General features: G+C 38.5%; 2 protein-coding genes across 4 annotated transcripts in view; one reads left to right on the plus strand and one right to left on the minus strand.

The window, feature by feature from the left end:
• faf1 (Fas (TNFRSF6) associated factor 1) overlaps positions 1–6,865 on the minus strand; it is a 57,860-nt gene extending 50,995 nt beyond the window's left edge. Inside the window, exons 1-3 of the mRNA XM_026345702.1 lie at positions 6,568–6,865; positions 3,132–3,200; positions 945–991 (exon numbers count right to left, since the gene is read on the minus strand). Of these exons, the coding sequence (XP_026201487.1) occupies positions 945–991; positions 3,132–3,200; positions 6,568–6,627 (176 nt within the window). The 5' untranslated portion in view covers positions 6,628–6,865. The remainder of the gene's footprint in view (positions 1–944; positions 992–3,131; positions 3,201–6,567) is intronic.
• Positions 6,866–8,159: 1,294 nt separating this feature from the next.
• cdkn2c (cyclin-dependent kinase inhibitor 2C (p18, inhibits CDK4)) lies at positions 8,160–16,106 on the plus strand. Of its 3 annotated transcripts, none has more exons than XM_026346464.1 (5): positions 8,160–8,388; positions 8,877–10,035; positions 11,350–11,707; positions 15,120–15,212; positions 15,543–16,106. In XM_026346464.1, the coding sequence occupies exons 2-4, from the start codon at positions 9,904–9,906 to the stop codon at positions 15,167–15,169; spliced, it is 540 nt and encodes a 179-aa protein (XP_026202249.1). In that variant the 5' UTR covers positions 8,160–8,388; positions 8,877–9,903; the 3' UTR covers positions 15,170–15,212; positions 15,543–16,106. The 3 variants fall into 3 exon arrangements, with proteins under 3 accessions (XP_026202249.1, XP_026202251.1, XP_026202250.1); XM_026346465.1 differs by lacking the exon at positions 8,160–8,388 and adding an exon at positions 8,429–8,604; XM_026346466.1 differs by lacking the exon at positions 15,120–15,212 and having other exon boundaries at positions 8,162–8,388.
• Positions 16,107–16,195: the final 89 nt, after the last annotated feature.

Here is a 16,195-nt window from a genome sequence, read left to right on the forward strand (position 1 = left end):
TCAACTCAGGTCACGTCATCACAGTCTGTTTACTGGGCAGCACCAGCCTACTCAAACCAGTGCCAGCCACTTAGTAAATGTGTTGGCTGCTGGTCACGCTGCCAGCCAGCCTCCATTCATAGCAATGTATGCCCTTGAGAAAGACCAGCAATATTCTCATGGCCTAAGGGCTTGAACCACACAAAAACACATGCACGTATACACATACACACACATGCACACACATGCACACACACACGCACACACAAGTGTGTACACAAAATAAAACGGTTTAACAGAACGTCTCCAGTTTGAGTGGGTTCAGATCAGCTCAGTGCATTCATGAGTGTCAACTAACCGTTGAAGGAAAGTGAAGGAAACAAAGCTCTTAAAGAAACCTTTTCTATTCAGAAACTGTGTACAACTCCACTCTTGGCAGAAAGTTTCGTTGCAGTTGCAGTGTCTTTTGTATTATTCCTCTATCACGAGCCCCATCATCTAACTCATTAGGCAACGTTATTTGCTGGATATGCATTTATGGATTCTGCTAAATAACAGTTACTTCCAAATGTTGCAGAAATATATATTCTAATTGGTACTGCACTAAGATCTGTACAACCTATACCCACCGTTTTGTGGAACTATTAAGACAAGACACTGAAACCGCATCACTGAGGTGAAGAGTTCAACTTCCTGCTAATGTAGCTTTCATTTCACATTTCCTGTGTTCTTTAAAGGTTGCTTAACTTGTTAATCTATGCTGTAAATGTACAGTGGTGCAACAGGCTCACAATATCTGATATTTCTACCTTCCCACATGGAATATATCCACATTCCCATACCATTTATTCAGACTTGCTTGACATTGTGTCATCTTCTGTTTTGCAGTGTTGAAGGTCAACTGATATATTTTACCCTTAAATAACTTTTTGATTTACAGAAAATATGTGGCAACATGATTTTACCTTTGTAAGATCCCATTCTCCTGTGGTATGACTCCATTGATGGCTGCCTGTAATTCAAGGAAAAGTAGGTTAAACAAAAGACCATTTTCTTATTTAAGTTGCTGCACTGAATCAACAGCCAACTCTTTGCTACTGAAAATAGTTAACCCTGCTTCCTCTTCCTATAAAGTTGTGAAAGCCATGGAAATTTTTTGTGCATGCCAAGACAGTTGTCTAAATTCTAAAATATATTGTCCCATCTGCCTGAAGACAAAAGTTTCACTAATCCAAAAATGAAATTGTTACTTTTATGTTTAAAATTTTTAATTTTAATAAAGTTGTACATCTAAATTGTGGAAAAACTAGCCAGTTCTCATCTAGGTAAAGACTAATATTTTGGTTTATTCTTTAACCTCATGCTTGTCAGATTGACGGGGGCTTTGGTAGATTTTTTTCCGGTTGAAATGTTACAGAAGCAACCTGTCAAAATGTGAATGAGAAGCATGGAATATTCAAATGGTGTGTCTGATTAGACCCATGAAAGCTGAAAGGACAACATGACAGTAAGAACTGTCAACTGTGCATTGAGCTTTTGTTTGAATGGACAATTGATTCTCTCGAATGGTCACTATTCTTCACTGCATAACAGGCAAACTAAAGTTAGCTGTTTTGTCATAGTCTACTCTATATGCCCTTTTCTTTTGTATTTATCACATAGCCACTACAGCTCATTCATATCTCTTGATATTGAGCATGTGCACCTTTTTTATATTAGTTAGCTGGTCTTCAAGTTGTTTAATTAGCATAGCTATTTGTACTACTGTGGTTTTTGTTGTTGTTGTGTATTGTTGTATGTAGCCCCTTAGTGCTGGAGAACGTTTTGTTTTTAGTGTGTCTGACTGTATATGGTGAAAATAACAATAAAGGTTTTTGAATCATGAATCTTGAATCAAACTTCCATGCAAAACTCAACAGGATGTTGGTAACTGAGGATTCCACCTTTACATTCCGTAGTATTTGTCCATTTGCCAATTATTTTGTTTATTTGATAATCTGTATATGCTGTATATTCTTTATAGTTACTGTCACACTGCTTCCAAAGGTTTTCAGATTTTAAAAATGAGAGGACATGTCTTTTTCAGGTATAAATAATACAATAAGGGATATCTGAATTCAATCTAGCTGCTTTAGTTTCAGTACCCTGGTGTTGTGCATGTTAGCTATTGTTAATGCCATTAACAACAGCCTTTTGTTATGGCTGTTAAAACGGTTAAAGTTAAAATGTCTACTCTAAAGAAGGCATTTGGCTTTTAAAAGGTTCAGCTATAGGCTACATAAAGCACTATATGTTTGAGAAAGGCATACTGAAGTTAACATACAAAAAACAACTAACAAAAGTAATTCCTTTGAGAATCAAACATCTACTGTGATTTTAAACAATTGTTGTCAGAAATATATTTGCTACTTAACAGAAAAGAATGTATAGTCAGCTTGAATGCATTTCAAAAGATAAAGATTTATCTCACAGAATTAAAACCACCTCAGTTTTAATAAAACATTCAGGGAAAAAAGAAAAGCAGGATATCACACACCAAATTAAGGAATGTATCTATTGTTTTCAGACCATCTCCACCCTCACCCAACTTGCATGAGTACACACAAGCATATTTATTTTGTCAATGGTTAAAAAAAAACAAACTAGCAGCTACTGAGAGGAAGTGCAAGTCATCAGATTTACAGGTGCAGAGTCCAGGCCCTACTGTCTGTGCTGCCACTGCTTGGGCTGCTGCTGCTGCCTGCTTTGAACTCCTGCCAGCATCCATCTATATATAGATTGACCCCCTCCAATATGCACTTCGCCACTGAGAGCTACATGTTTTCCAGACTCACCATGAGTTAATATGAAACCGGCAAAAAAAAAAAAAAACTTCTTTATTTCAGTATCTCTCACTATACTGACTGTTGTGAAGCACTGACTCAAAACCTCAAGACACACTCGCTTCTACAGTCAAGAAAGGGATAGTCTGGTTAAGATGCTGTCAGGTTAACAAGAAATCCTCAATAACTCAAAAAAAAAAAAAAAAAGAAATAATGTGATTATTACAAATTATAGTGTGCATGTTTGTGTTATTGGATGTTATGATCCTGTGCCGTAGAGGGACTCAACCTGCCTGTAAAAGACTAAAGGTGAAACAGAAGTGAACTTACCACTAAATCCCAGTTATTAAGCTCTAACAGAGTGATTGCCTCTGCAATGTTGTCAATTCCAGTGCAAGCCTGCAAGAGGAAAAAACAAAGATAATTGATTACAAGAAAGAAATACTTTTTAGGCAGTTGCTCCTGTTCCACTGGTTTTCCAGGGTTGTGTTTTAGATCTACAGTACAGTAGTGCTTTGTTTGTAATGTTTTCACCTCTGCATAAATTTTAAAAAATGACAAAAAATACCCATGGTATAGTTTTATTGTGGAATTTTATGCATCTCTTCATGCTCTCCTACAGTCGTTATAGAGTTCAAGAGTCCACCATAAGCAGAATGAACAATCACGGTGTACATGGAAGAATTGCAAGAATGAAGCCACGACAGTTTGGTCAAGGTCATTTGCATAAGCCAAAAGGCTGTTGAAAGAATGCTCCTTGGATGGATGAGACCAAAGTACAACTTTCTGGCTTGATTCAGAAGCATTGTTTGGAGACAGCCAAACACCGCCTTCCAGCATTAGAACATTATCCCATCTGTGATGGATAAACAAGATGCACAAACAGTGGACTTTAGATGACTGGAACCAAGTCTTGTGGACTGATAAGTCCATGTTTGAGGTGTTTGGATCCAAGTTAAGAACATACAGTACAGGGCTCATGAAACAATGATAGATGCTTGGCTAACACCATCAGTGAAGCATGATGATTAGGGCAAAGTGAGTGATCTGCATAGTGTGCAAGGCATCCTCAATCAGCACAGATACCACTCCATTCCCTCTGGATAACAACTGACTGGGAATAACTGGACCGAAGAGTTGGGCAACCAGCACAGCAGACCTTTAGGAAGTGCTGCAGAAGGCCTGAGTATCTGCAAAAACCAATCAGTGGAATACCACAGAATAGTCAGGCAGTTATTTATGCAAAGGGTGTTTTTGTTTGTTTGAATTAGTGTTTCCAAAGTTTTCCTTTTCATTGCACGAACATTTTATTTAAGAATCACATGTTATTCAACCATAATTAAAAATCAAAAACAGAACACAGATGACACACAAACTGAGAATGCTGAATGTTTAAATCTGTGTAAAAGGGCCATAATACAACAGATGTTTATACTGTAGACAGCAAAACTTTTATGTTTGCAGGTCCAATGAACATTAGATATTTATGGCCTCAAAACAGAGCAATAAAATACTTTGCAATGTCATATTTATGTCATATTTGAGTACTATGCAGAACAGCAAACCCAACACCCTGGGATTTCATGGCTTGGGATGCCTATAAAAAAGAAATATAAAAATGCACTTGCACCTTCTATTATGTCTCTAAATGTACAGTGATGAATATTCCTTCAAAATGTATGCTTTTGAAATACAATATACTTTATGTATCATATATATATATTTTGTTGGGTGAAATTAGCTTATAGGTGTTTTGGAGATTATGACCTATAACATTTTCATGGTGTAGGTTACAGATACAACATCAAAGCGGTTTAAAAGTATAAAACCTCCTTCAGGTGGAGGAGTAGCAGTAATCTTTCACTCAGGCTTATTAATCAACCCTAGATCTAATAAGATAAAGTCTCACTATTAGCCTCACACCCAAATTGGAAAACTCAAAAAACAGTTGTTTCTTATTGCATACAGTTTCCATGTCCTTTTTTCTAAAATCCTTAAAAAGGCAGTTTCAAAACAAGGGAGAGATGTATAAATGAAAATTTAAGGGGAAGTAATAAAGGAACAGCACTTTGACATATGAATCATATCTATCAAATACATTTCAATTAGTTCATAATTCTTCCACGCACACAAAAGGTAGTTATGGAGCTCCACTGGGTTCTGTGTTTAGACCAATACTTTTTCCCTTATGCATCTCTCCCTCAAGTAATATTGTGGCCAAAGTATATATGGCCATCTGTTTTCTCTCTGTCCCATAGAAAACCACCATCCATGATGAATAACTAGAGGACAATTTGCTCTATTGCTCCTGTTCCTGTTTGTTCTTCTATTGCGAAGCTTTAAATTTAGTAGATCTGCCTTATGTCATCAAACACTAAAAATGCATTTCTACATTTCATTAGCAATATTCACCCTGTTAATGCAGTTAACATGACTACCAAGAAGTTACAAGTTCAAGTTTTGGAAAACTATTGTCTATCTGAACAACCTTTACAGACTTGAGCTACAGTCTGCAAGTCTGATTTATTGTGTGTAAAGGTGCCAGATTACCTTGGTTGTGTGTAGAAAATATCCACAGAGCAGTTTCACATTTTACTGATAATTAGCGCTAGTCATCAGCGTTGCTGGTTAAATAGTCAAACAGCAGCTCAGATCAGCTGTTACTAAATAACATTATTAAATTATTTCAACTGATGACAGGCCAAATGAAACATGATATTGTTGGCTCAGAATCCAGACCCTCAGTGATTAAAACAAGTAGCTTTTAGAAAATAAGATTTGTGTCAATACAATACAATACCATACAATCAATATTTTATCTTCTTCTTCAATTTATAGCTCTACATTAGAGCCTTCCACCATGTACAGCTACAGTATATGTTACTGTGTTGTAAAGCTATATGTTGTTAACTTTGTGTCTTGTGTCCAATTGCTGTGCCTCTTCCTTTCTATCTCCTTTTGTCTGTACCTTTCTGCAGGTGTCCCTGGCTGCGGAGCTGATTCTTGCCCTTCCAACCTACCCAGTGTTTGTCTCTTGCTTGTTGTTCTTGTCTCTCCACTTTCTTTGCAAAGTATGATGAGGTGAAGGTGTCAGTGGTCCTATTTTTAAAACAAATGTGGCCTATCTTCATTTAAATGCATGACACATCCACTCTGTTTCTAACAATCATAGCAGATAAGTTGGTTAGTCCTGTTAGACCTTGCTGCTTCACAACAAAGGAGAAACTAACAAACAACAAATTACGAAGTCCTTCTTTTAAGTTAATATATAATGCGTAGATTCTCCAGAAGCACTTATGTTACTGAAAATGGTAGGAAACTACACAGGTCTACGAATATGGGAACATGGAACATTTTGCTGGTGTCTTCGAGGGACACCGTTTGTGAAGAGGATTATAAAACCTGACACAATACCCGGCAATGTGTAAACAAACTGACAGTTAACATGGGCGCCGTAGCTCACCTTTAAGCTAACCGGATCATCATTGTCTATCAATTCGACACACTTGCCCAAATCTTTGCACTGTTTATACGGTCAGTTTTGGAGAACCGTAAACTAGTTAGCGAGCTTACAGCTTCAGACTCAGTTAGCAAGCTGTCAGTTAGTTAGCTTCGTGTGTTAGCCACAGACAGCAAAGCTCAGCTCAGCTCTGCTCTTTAGGACGTCGTGTGAACTGTTGTTGACAGCAGTCCAGCCTAATTCAACAACGTCAGACAGATTAATAACAACTCCATACGACATGGGGGACATACAAAAGAGACACACCTGAAAGTCGGCCAGAATCATTTCTCTATCCATGTTGCTATCGCCGCTTTCGGAGGCCATGGCAATGACTGGCTAAAAGCAATTCTTCTTCCACTGGTTCTCGTCGCTTTCTCGCCTCAGAGAGGGACCCTGAGTATTAATAAAACACTTTGCTTAGACGTGGCGACGAGTGAGAGTTTGGCAAATTGGAAAAATAACACTTAATCGGGATTTAACCGCTCCAGATAGACACAATTCTGTAAAGTAACGTTACAGTGTCCAGATATCTCATATCATTATTGTCAGCTAGTCCATTGCTTTACGGCTGTCGTAAAGATGTCGTAAAAGCTCGACCCGGGGACGTGAGATCACTTTAAATGGACTTTTCTGTCTGGAACTGAATAAACATGATCTTCCCCACATTTCATACTGACATCACTAAAAATACGTCAAAACATGTTTCTTCCTGCAGCGTGTTTTGACGCGTCGTTTCACTCTGTACATTGTTGTTTTAGGGTGTTTTGCTTTCACAACAGAAGCATGTTGACAGCAAAACCGGCTGTTGAATATTCACACACTTTTAGCCAGACGTCTGGACTTTATGGAAATCTTGTCCCAAAGGAGTCGAGAGTTGTGATGATGTATAGCTTTTAAAAGTCTGACTTTTTTAAAGCTTTGGAAAGTTGGAGGCCAGCCTAATAATCAATCACAGTTCATCATCCATAGACCTGTAGATCTTTACACTTTCTCTCACCTTCAGTTTAACTACACACAAGCCTGCTACTTTTGCATGGAGTCATTTCAGATCCTTATATAAAATACTATAATACTAGGAATACAGTTGCTTATAATATAGAGGACAGTCCTGATAACTACATACAAATGCATAAACCTCAAGGGTGTGTCCACATTTGCAGCCACGTTACCTCAGTTTTAATTGCATAGCCCCAACTCCTGTTCCCTGCTTCTCTATACTGTCAGCTATTTTAGGGGAAAGGCGCAAAGACATGATTATTCCAACCTGTGTGTTATGATGACGGAAGGAAATATACAACAAAAACAAAAGGTCAGGTGTTTGTATGCCCTGTTATTAAGGGCGGTAGCGCAACAAAAAAAATTCCCGTTTCAGCAATTATGCATGTATGATGAAAAGTTCCTGTTTGGCCTTCACTACACAAAGCAAAGTTGCGTGTTAACGAAGAGGCACAAAACCAGTTTGTGTGTATTTACGCATAGCGACATGCGCTGGGTTGCTTGGGTAACACCATATTCACCAGCGGCACTTTTACGCACCAGCTTTAAGGCCCCATTTGACCTCTATCTCTAACTTTACCCACATTGTTATATCAGACTAAAGCTTGTTAACAAAAGTCCATGCAGGTTTAATGTATGGTGCCAACTGTGCGCATATTGTGATGAGCGCGCCACCAGTTCACCTGCGTAAAGTACGTAAAGTACGTCCCATGCGCATTCATTCCTTACATAGCGAGGCCACCTCACCTCACAGCTGCTCCAGCAGTCAGCAAATCAGCAGCTCTCTCGCCAGCAGAGGGCAGCATGAGGAAGGGAAACGGAAAGATGATGTCCAGAGTCGATGACAACATAAAAGCCTACCTTGCTCTGTCGCTGGATATTGTAATAGAAGATGAAGGCTGACGCAGGAATTATATCGCGATGCTACCACGCGGCTCCGCTCCTTGGGGATAAAATCTCCGGTTCTCGGGAATAACCGTGGGCATCTTTAACGGTGTCACAGCATCATGGCTCCTTTCCCAAAACTCCGTGCAGACGTCCCGCCTATCATTTAAGCTCCATCCAATCACGCCATCTCATCTTTTTTTGGTAAGAATTTCAAATATTATTTACTCAGCTAAGTGTAAGGGCAAACATCCCGCTTCGTAGAGCTCCATCTATTCTTCAAATCAACCATCCGCGGTTTCACAGTGGATATTTCAGCAGGAGCTTTCCCCTGTTTGGATATTTAGTTCATACCAAGGTTGAAAAGAAATATAATCGGGCATTGCTGTGACAGTGGTTCATGGAGGATCACCGATTTCGGTAGGAGTGTGTTTGAAAATGAAAGAAAGCTCGTAATGAATGTGCGATCAGCAGCGGGCTCCGCGATTATGAACTCAGCGTTTGACTGCTGACATTAGAACAAGATGGTACCCGAATCCAGAAACGCACTTTGTTTATTTTATTTTGAAAATGAGCGGGAAGTGACAGTGGAGGACATCACGTGTATTGATAAAATGCGCAGATATAAAACATTTATTCGTTGATTCGTTTCTATATTTATTTCGTTGTTACTTTTGTGTGGTTTTTTTCAGCGCTCGACTCGGTAGGAGAAAAGGATGGTACCTACTCATCTGCAGCACGGAGGAAGGCTTGTGTTATGGTTTTAATCTCATTTAAAGGCCGTTTTTGTGTTGTGTTACGTTTTATTTTACTTTTATGTGTTAGTTTGCTAAATAGCAATCTTGCAAAATTAAGCGCAGGTTATTAGGTTATTATAGCTCCATGTAGGTCATAGTGTATCCTATGTATAGACATTAAATAGGGTTGTTGCACAGGCTTATTGCTTGTGGGTGGCTCCTATAAATAGATCTCTGGGAAGACTACACAAACACACAAGGCGTCATTTGACTAAATTCTGCATTTGTCCCAGATCACCTGCTGCAAATGCTGCATTAAAAGACAGCCAGGACTAGCAGGCAGAACGTGGGATAATATTTGTTGTTTTAACATTGTTTCCATACCATTATAACTCCAACTGCACAAACTGATTAATAATAATGACTGTACCAATCTCCCAGAGGTAACTTGTGCATCTGGATGGCATAAGTATCCGTAAAATACTCTTCATTCAATACAGGAATAGACCTTTTTACACTAATTGGGTGTTAATCATATACACTTTTGAGTAAAAAATGTGCAGTATATAAAATTAAAGGCTTTTATTGCCTGTGTGGATACTAACTGAGTATTAGTATCATTATGACATTAGCACAACTTAAGCTGTAAAAAGGGTTTTAAGTAGCAAATCATTGTGTAAAATGTAGATCCCATTGTTCCTAGTTCTTTGCCTAAATATATTAAATTCATTGAATCATTTTATGTAGAAGGTACACCTGAAATCGTTTAAATTTGGCTAACTTAACAGTTTTTTAAATATCATTTTGATTGTTTTAGAGTGTCAGATGAAGCATTGTGTAGGTCAGGCCCATGTGTGATGTAAGGGATAAAAAGGGAGGTGCCTAAGAGATATCATGCCCACCACCTACCATTTTGATTATAGACTTTTTCCATAAAGTCAGACCAAGCCTTGGATCATATCTGTCTATATTTTCTACAAGAATGGCAGACGGGTCACTTAATGACAAGCTCTGCAGAGCCTCTGCCAGTGGAAACCTATCTGAAGTGTTGTTGATGCTGCAAAGAGGAGCAGATGTCAATGGACTTAATGAGTTCAAGAGAACTGCACTGCAGGTTGGTATAAATCTCCTTTAGCTTTGTTTGTGTGAAAGTGATTTAATTAAACCCGAGTTCTTTGCATTTTTAGTCGTGGTATTTTGATTGTAGTGTTTGAGTGCAGTGTAACCAGTAGCCTGTCCTACTTCCTTATCTTATTGTGCTGCTACACAGGATATAAGACTTCATATTTTATTTGCAAATATTCAGTTGTCTTTGTTCATTGATAGGATAAAATTAAATCGATATATAAAAACGATATATATCTAAATAGTTTTCAGATGATTAAATCTTTGGACAGATGGCAGAAAGGAATTTACACTGTCTAACATATGTAGTGTGAACAGATTCAAAAGTCAAAATAAATAAATAAATAACCAAAATAGTTTGGAGATAGATAATTTGGCTGTAATTAATTATCTGAATACACATAGATTATAGATTATGTGAAGAAATGTATTTTAAGCGAAGAAAAAGATGTTTTTTCTAAACTGTTTCGCAATGAAAAAGGATTTGTTTTCCTTTGCACCTAATCCTAAAAATATTTATCATACATAACAAAGTATCTGCTATTTTTACAATTAGTGGAATAAAGAAAAAAGATGCTACTAAGCAAAGTTAGATTTTAGGGTTCCTGGTGTGGTGTGAGGAAGAAGTAACAAAATGGTGGAGACAAGGAAATGGTGGCTGAAGCTTTGTTTTAGTTACACAACATACCTGCTTCTGCTGGGATATTTTTACAGGCTGCACGCAGGTCTTAAACAGGCACAGGTCACTAAATGAACTCTGATGTTACTATTACTAATGTGATTTTTACAGTACTAATAGTTTATACTATCACTGAGTATTATTGTGTATTACTGTTATTAGTACTATAATAATATATACTGAACAACCACATACATGAAACTTATTATTTTGTTATAATAGTTTTTTTGGGCCAATTATTGCATTTTTATTGTGCATACTATGTAAACTTGAAAATGTTGGCACAATATTTTTTCTCCAGTATGAATGAGGGATATCAGATAAATGATATAAATAATGAAAACAGGTGTAGGGTGTTTACTGGATAATTCCTGATTTATAATGTCATTCGTTATGTAGCTCTAATGTGATTTTAATGTTAAAAAAGATATGTTACTTTTTTATTTTTTTGTAAATGTAAATTAAATTGGTAACGGGTAAACATTATTATGATACATGTAGCTCTAATACACTGACTTAAATCAACTGGGGTTGATGTATGATGGCCTAAAGGTCTCCGCGGTTACTCTGAGAACTCCAGTTCTTACTCATTTCGTTTTTTGATCTGCTTCTGGCTTTGTGCAGGTGGTGATGTTGGGGCACACCGCCTTGGTTGAGGCTCTTCTCGATGCGGGGGCAGACCTCAGCAGATGTGATCCAGTCCTTAGCCTCAGTGTGACTCACGACGCGGCGCGCGAAGGCTTCGTAGACACCGTACGCGCGCTGATGCGTCACGGAGCAGACGTGAACGTCGCGGATCAGCTGGGCAACCTGCCGCTGCACCTGGCCGCCAAGGAGGGTCACCTGGAGGTGGTCAAACTGGTGATCGAACAAACAGCGAACCCCCAAACAGCCAACAAACAGGGGTTCACCGCCGGGCAGCTTGCAAGTGCGCACAAGAAGAAGGACACGGCCGAGTACATCGATGCCTATTTATGCTCACGTGAGTAAAGTCTGTAAGCTTAAACGTTTGGTTTTTAACTTCTCAACACAGTAGCCCCCATAAATTTAGGTTTTATTCTTAAGGTTTTTCTTGGTAAGAAAATGACCAAGGCCCCTCGCACCCAGGCGCGCGGTGGTTGTGATAGTATGTGGGCCCCTTCAGGTACTGACGCGTCCTGCCGGCCTGGAGTGACCCACATGTATCATGGGAAACACAGCCTGGATATCACAAATCAAATGTGGCCACCCTTTCTACGATTTAGGCACATTTGGTTTATTTGGTTCGTTCTCGGCTGACACGTGGCCGTGCTGTGGCCCAGATCAAACCCAGACCTCCCGGGTGCATCATGTAAGGCGGGGTGTTGGGTGCGGCCGGGTGAAAATCCCTGGTGTGTCTGGGTTTGGTCGGATCCGGCTCTGTCTGGCTCTAAATCAATTTACAGTGTCTCATGAGTTAACGGATATGGAGCTGCAGGTCTTGATATCGCACATTGGCAAGTTGTTGTTTTTTAAATAGTTATATGTAATGTTCATTTCTGCTGCCTGTATTTTAGAGACAGTTATTGAGATCAAGACTGTATCTATAATAAACCATATAAAATACTAATAATAATCTGTTGTTAAAAATGAAAATGAAATCTTTTTACGCCTTCATGTGTAGTTAGTAGTGATTTGTGATTTGTGAATAGTCTGATTTGACTAACTTGCTCCCAAACTGGAAACTAAAGAGAGAATGAAAATTCAAACTTCACTACAGATCTGACTAATTGCAGTAGAACCAAACTGACCTCAAATTGATAGTCAGTTTAGTTTTTTCTAAACTCCAGTGTAATTTAAATATTATATTTTTATGAGGGGTCTGACCTGCCCCAACACTGGAGGCAGCTGTGTCTGTATATTAAATAATGTATCTTTTATAGTGAAATACATTTTGAATGCAGTAGTTTAACATTGTATACTGTTAGCCTATACTTTTACTTGTGAGTAAAATATCATAGTAGCTTCTTATTTTACAGCATATTTAATTTTATGAAGAGAAACAAATAGAAGCATTTATGTCTTTCAATATCAATGACCACACCCAACATTTTGTATTAAAGTAAAGCATCTTAATGACGAGAAATCTAGTAGTTGTAGCATTACTAGTTAGATTTAATGAAGAGAACAGGTTAACGCTCTATGTAACAGAGGCTTCTTCTTGTTTTTAGCCTGAAGCAGAATGTTCCTAAATGTTTCCTTATACACAGTATATCGGTATTATCTACTACATTATCTACTATTTACAGCTCACACATCCTGCAAATTTAAAAAGTTAATTTTATAAGCAGTTATAAATAAACCTGAATTTTGCTGTGTTTTAAACTAAACCTTTTCAAAATAAAGGCATAAGCATGTAAACATGCTGCTAAATGTTCAGCCTTGTGGCAAAAATAACTGCGACAGAGCTCACAATAATAGGCTGCTGCAGAATTTTCCTATTGTGATTCATGTTTTAACTATTGGTAGTATAACATAAATATAGTTTTAAAAAAAAATAAAAAAGGAGCCATGAAGAGAAATGGAAGGAGGAGATGTGGAACATACAGAAAAATAAACAAATAAGGAAGACAGAGATTTCCAGAGAAGAGGCCCCTGTGTGCAGCTGAAGAGGGCAGATATAGTGTTGTTCCTGGAGAGCAGTGTTTCTGTACTGTTTGTGGTCTTGATGAGGCTGCGTGTGTGTGTCCTGTACAAACACACACACACACACACACACACACACACAGACAACCTAACTGTCTTGTCAGAAGGTGATATGATGCACAGGCTTTTGAAGGAGGAGATTGTTCTGTGTACGGCTGATGCATTAAAAAACCATTATAGGGGAATATGGGACATGAATGTGTTTGAAATGTTTTATTTGAAATGTGTGGATTGTTGTATTCATTTAAATGTGTCCAAATAGAAGAATAGCAGGGTTATAGTGGGTGATCGTGTGTTGTGAGCTGGTTTTCCAAATCAAACCTCCCTGTCTGTAATTTCCCACTGTGCGTGTTGCGGCTCTACTGCCTGTCGATCTCTTTTATGTGGCTGAAAACCAAACACATCCTTTGGATACCACCCGTTTAAAACATGCGACGAAGCTACAAGTAGTTGTGCATTTACCTAAAAGCAGAACCTGCTGCTCCGTGTGCGTCTCACAGAGCTGCTTCACCACCTCCACCAACTATCGAAAGTGAAAGTCAGCTGTTTGTTCAGGCCTCTGCAGCAAAACCCGAGTTAGAGACAAGACGCTGATCCACATCAGGTTTAACCATTCAAAGTTCATCTGTGGTTAAACTAAATGTAATGGGCAATCAGCCCTCTCTCTCTCTCTCTCTGTGTGTGTGTGTGTGTGTGTGTGTGTGAAGCACCGAGCTTGTTATTGCTGTGGATAGACAGGGTATTTCCAGATCTCTACAGTATCTACTCTACTCTGTCTCCATCAGTGTTTGTTGTCAATAATAATCCACAGACGTGATTTCCACTGATGAACTGAACTCCTGCATTTGTTTCTACATTTCTTCTCTCATATTAACGTAAACATGAGCTTTTGATGCCGCGTGTCGTCTCATATGATTCATACAGAGAGATGTTGGTTAAGTTGCTGTGAACACGGAGAGATGTGAAACTCATGTCGGTGTGCAACAGGTGATTTTTGTGCTTTGTTTATTCTATTTTTAAAAGATTGAATAAAGCTCAGTGGAGAAAACACGTGTACAGGTCTGTAAACTGCGTTTAACCAGCGCTGTTTTCATTTGGATGAAGCAGTAATTAAAAGATGAAACAGCAGCTCCAGTATTTCTAAATACATTTATTCCTGTCGGATATTAATGTGCACACGGGTCGTGGCCGGTCCGACCTTAATGATTTCACCTCAGACCTTATGTCCACATTTATAAAATCCGGAGTCCGGCTCAAAAACAGATTAGAATAAAAATGAAATGGAAACCTCGGTGGGTTTTTCCTCTACATTGACTCTTGTTCGTCTCCCAGTGGGTACATGAGCGTGTGGAGGCGCATCCATCCAATCCATCATCCACCCATTCATCCGCTTATTCATCCATCTATCATCCACTCATCCATCCGCCTGTGTGGTTCCTCTGTCTTGTTATCAGCTCTATAATATTCATACAAAGCCTCAGTAGACTCTACACACACACTTAACGCAGACAGTGAATTTGAACCACGTGCAGACACTTCAGGCCTCCGTCTCATTTTCATTTTCATTTGTTTTTTTTTTTTTATTTCCCAGAAAACCTTTTAATTAACTGTTGCGCCAGGAGTGATTTTGATCCTCTCGTGTGGGTGTAAATGCAAAATAAACAGCAGGTTATCTTCTTGTAATTAGTATAAACTCCCTGCGTTTTGACATCTGTAATTATCTATCACAGGAACCAGGGACCATGGAAACGTTTCTCTTTGGACCAAACTCCACGTTTAGAAAAGTTCCACATTAGTGAAAAGCTTCGGACGTCGGTGAAGAGGTGGGCAGGGTATAGTTTTTAATCTACATGGAGAAAAAAGAAAAAGAGGAGGAGGAGTCAGCTCGTATTTGGGCTTCAATCCGGCTCCAGCTCCGCTGTATAGAGCGCGGATTGGTCGCTGAGGAGGAGGCTGATCCAGCAGCGCAGCGCTCAGCGAGTCTCTGTGTGTTCATCACACAGGTGGACTCCAGCTGGGCTGTCCGAGCCTGATTAGAACCAAAATACCTTTTTACATTTTATTCTAGGTGTGCACACCGTTTGAATGTTGTTTTTCTATGGTATGTTTATATTTATTTATTTCTACCATGGTGTTTCTTTATTCTTTCACAGACTAGAGGAGCAGCATGAAGAGGAGGATTTGAATCTTACTCACCTGAATCCTAACGCTTCTGCTATCTTACCTTTTTAACATTTCTACTATCTGTTTTTGTTTTTGTTTTTCTGTGGTCTGGTACCTTTTATAAAGCTGTTTTCTCTGTCACTTCACCGTTAGAGACAAAACCACAGAATGAGGTCATGGACACTCAGACACACACTGTAGATCATGTTTTAGCAAATTTGCAAAAACATTTGGGAAGTTTCACCGCTGCTGTTCTGTGTCATTAACACTAAAACACAAAGTGTGACAGCTTAGTTTGTTCCATTCATGTGAAGGGAGACAACCTACAGCCAGAGAGAGACTGAAATGTGAAGCATTAAGGTAAATGATATATGTGTGAACTTTATTAATAATAACCAACACTCTCTCTGTTAATGTGAATGAAACATGTAAAAATGTCATTAAAACAGCTACAATTTATTTACCTACAGTAATACATCATGAATTGTTCCACTATATTATATGTGTGTGTGTGTTTGACCCTGTATGTTCATATAAAGTTTCTCTTTCACTGCTGAGTGTTGTTTTCTTATTGTTTAATGATAAACAGGGATGAGTATAATTAAGAACAGTAACATTTTATTTTTTTAGAATATAACCACCT

This window comes from Anabas testudineus, chromosome 4 (genome assembly GCF_900324465.2).
Source record: "Anabas testudineus chromosome 4, fAnaTes1.2, whole genome shotgun sequence".
In the NCBI taxonomy this organism is placed as follows: domain Eukaryota; kingdom Metazoa; phylum Chordata; class Actinopteri; order Anabantiformes; family Anabantidae; genus Anabas; species Anabas testudineus.

Excerpts from the sequence above, each read along its gene's own strand:
- cdkn2c (XM_026346464.1), top strand. The coding sequence starts at position 9,904 with ATGGCAGACGGGTCACTTAATGACAAGCTCTGCAGAGCCTCTGCCAGT. Across the intron at positions 10,036-11,349 it reads TCAAGAGAACTGCACTGCAG|GTGGTGATGTTGGGGCACAC; the intron begins GTTGGTATAAAT and ends GGCTTTGTGCAG. Across the intron at positions 11,708-15,119 it reads CGATGCCTATTTATGCTCAC|GAACCAGGGACCATGGAAAC; the intron begins GTGAGTAAAGTC and ends TATCTATCACAG.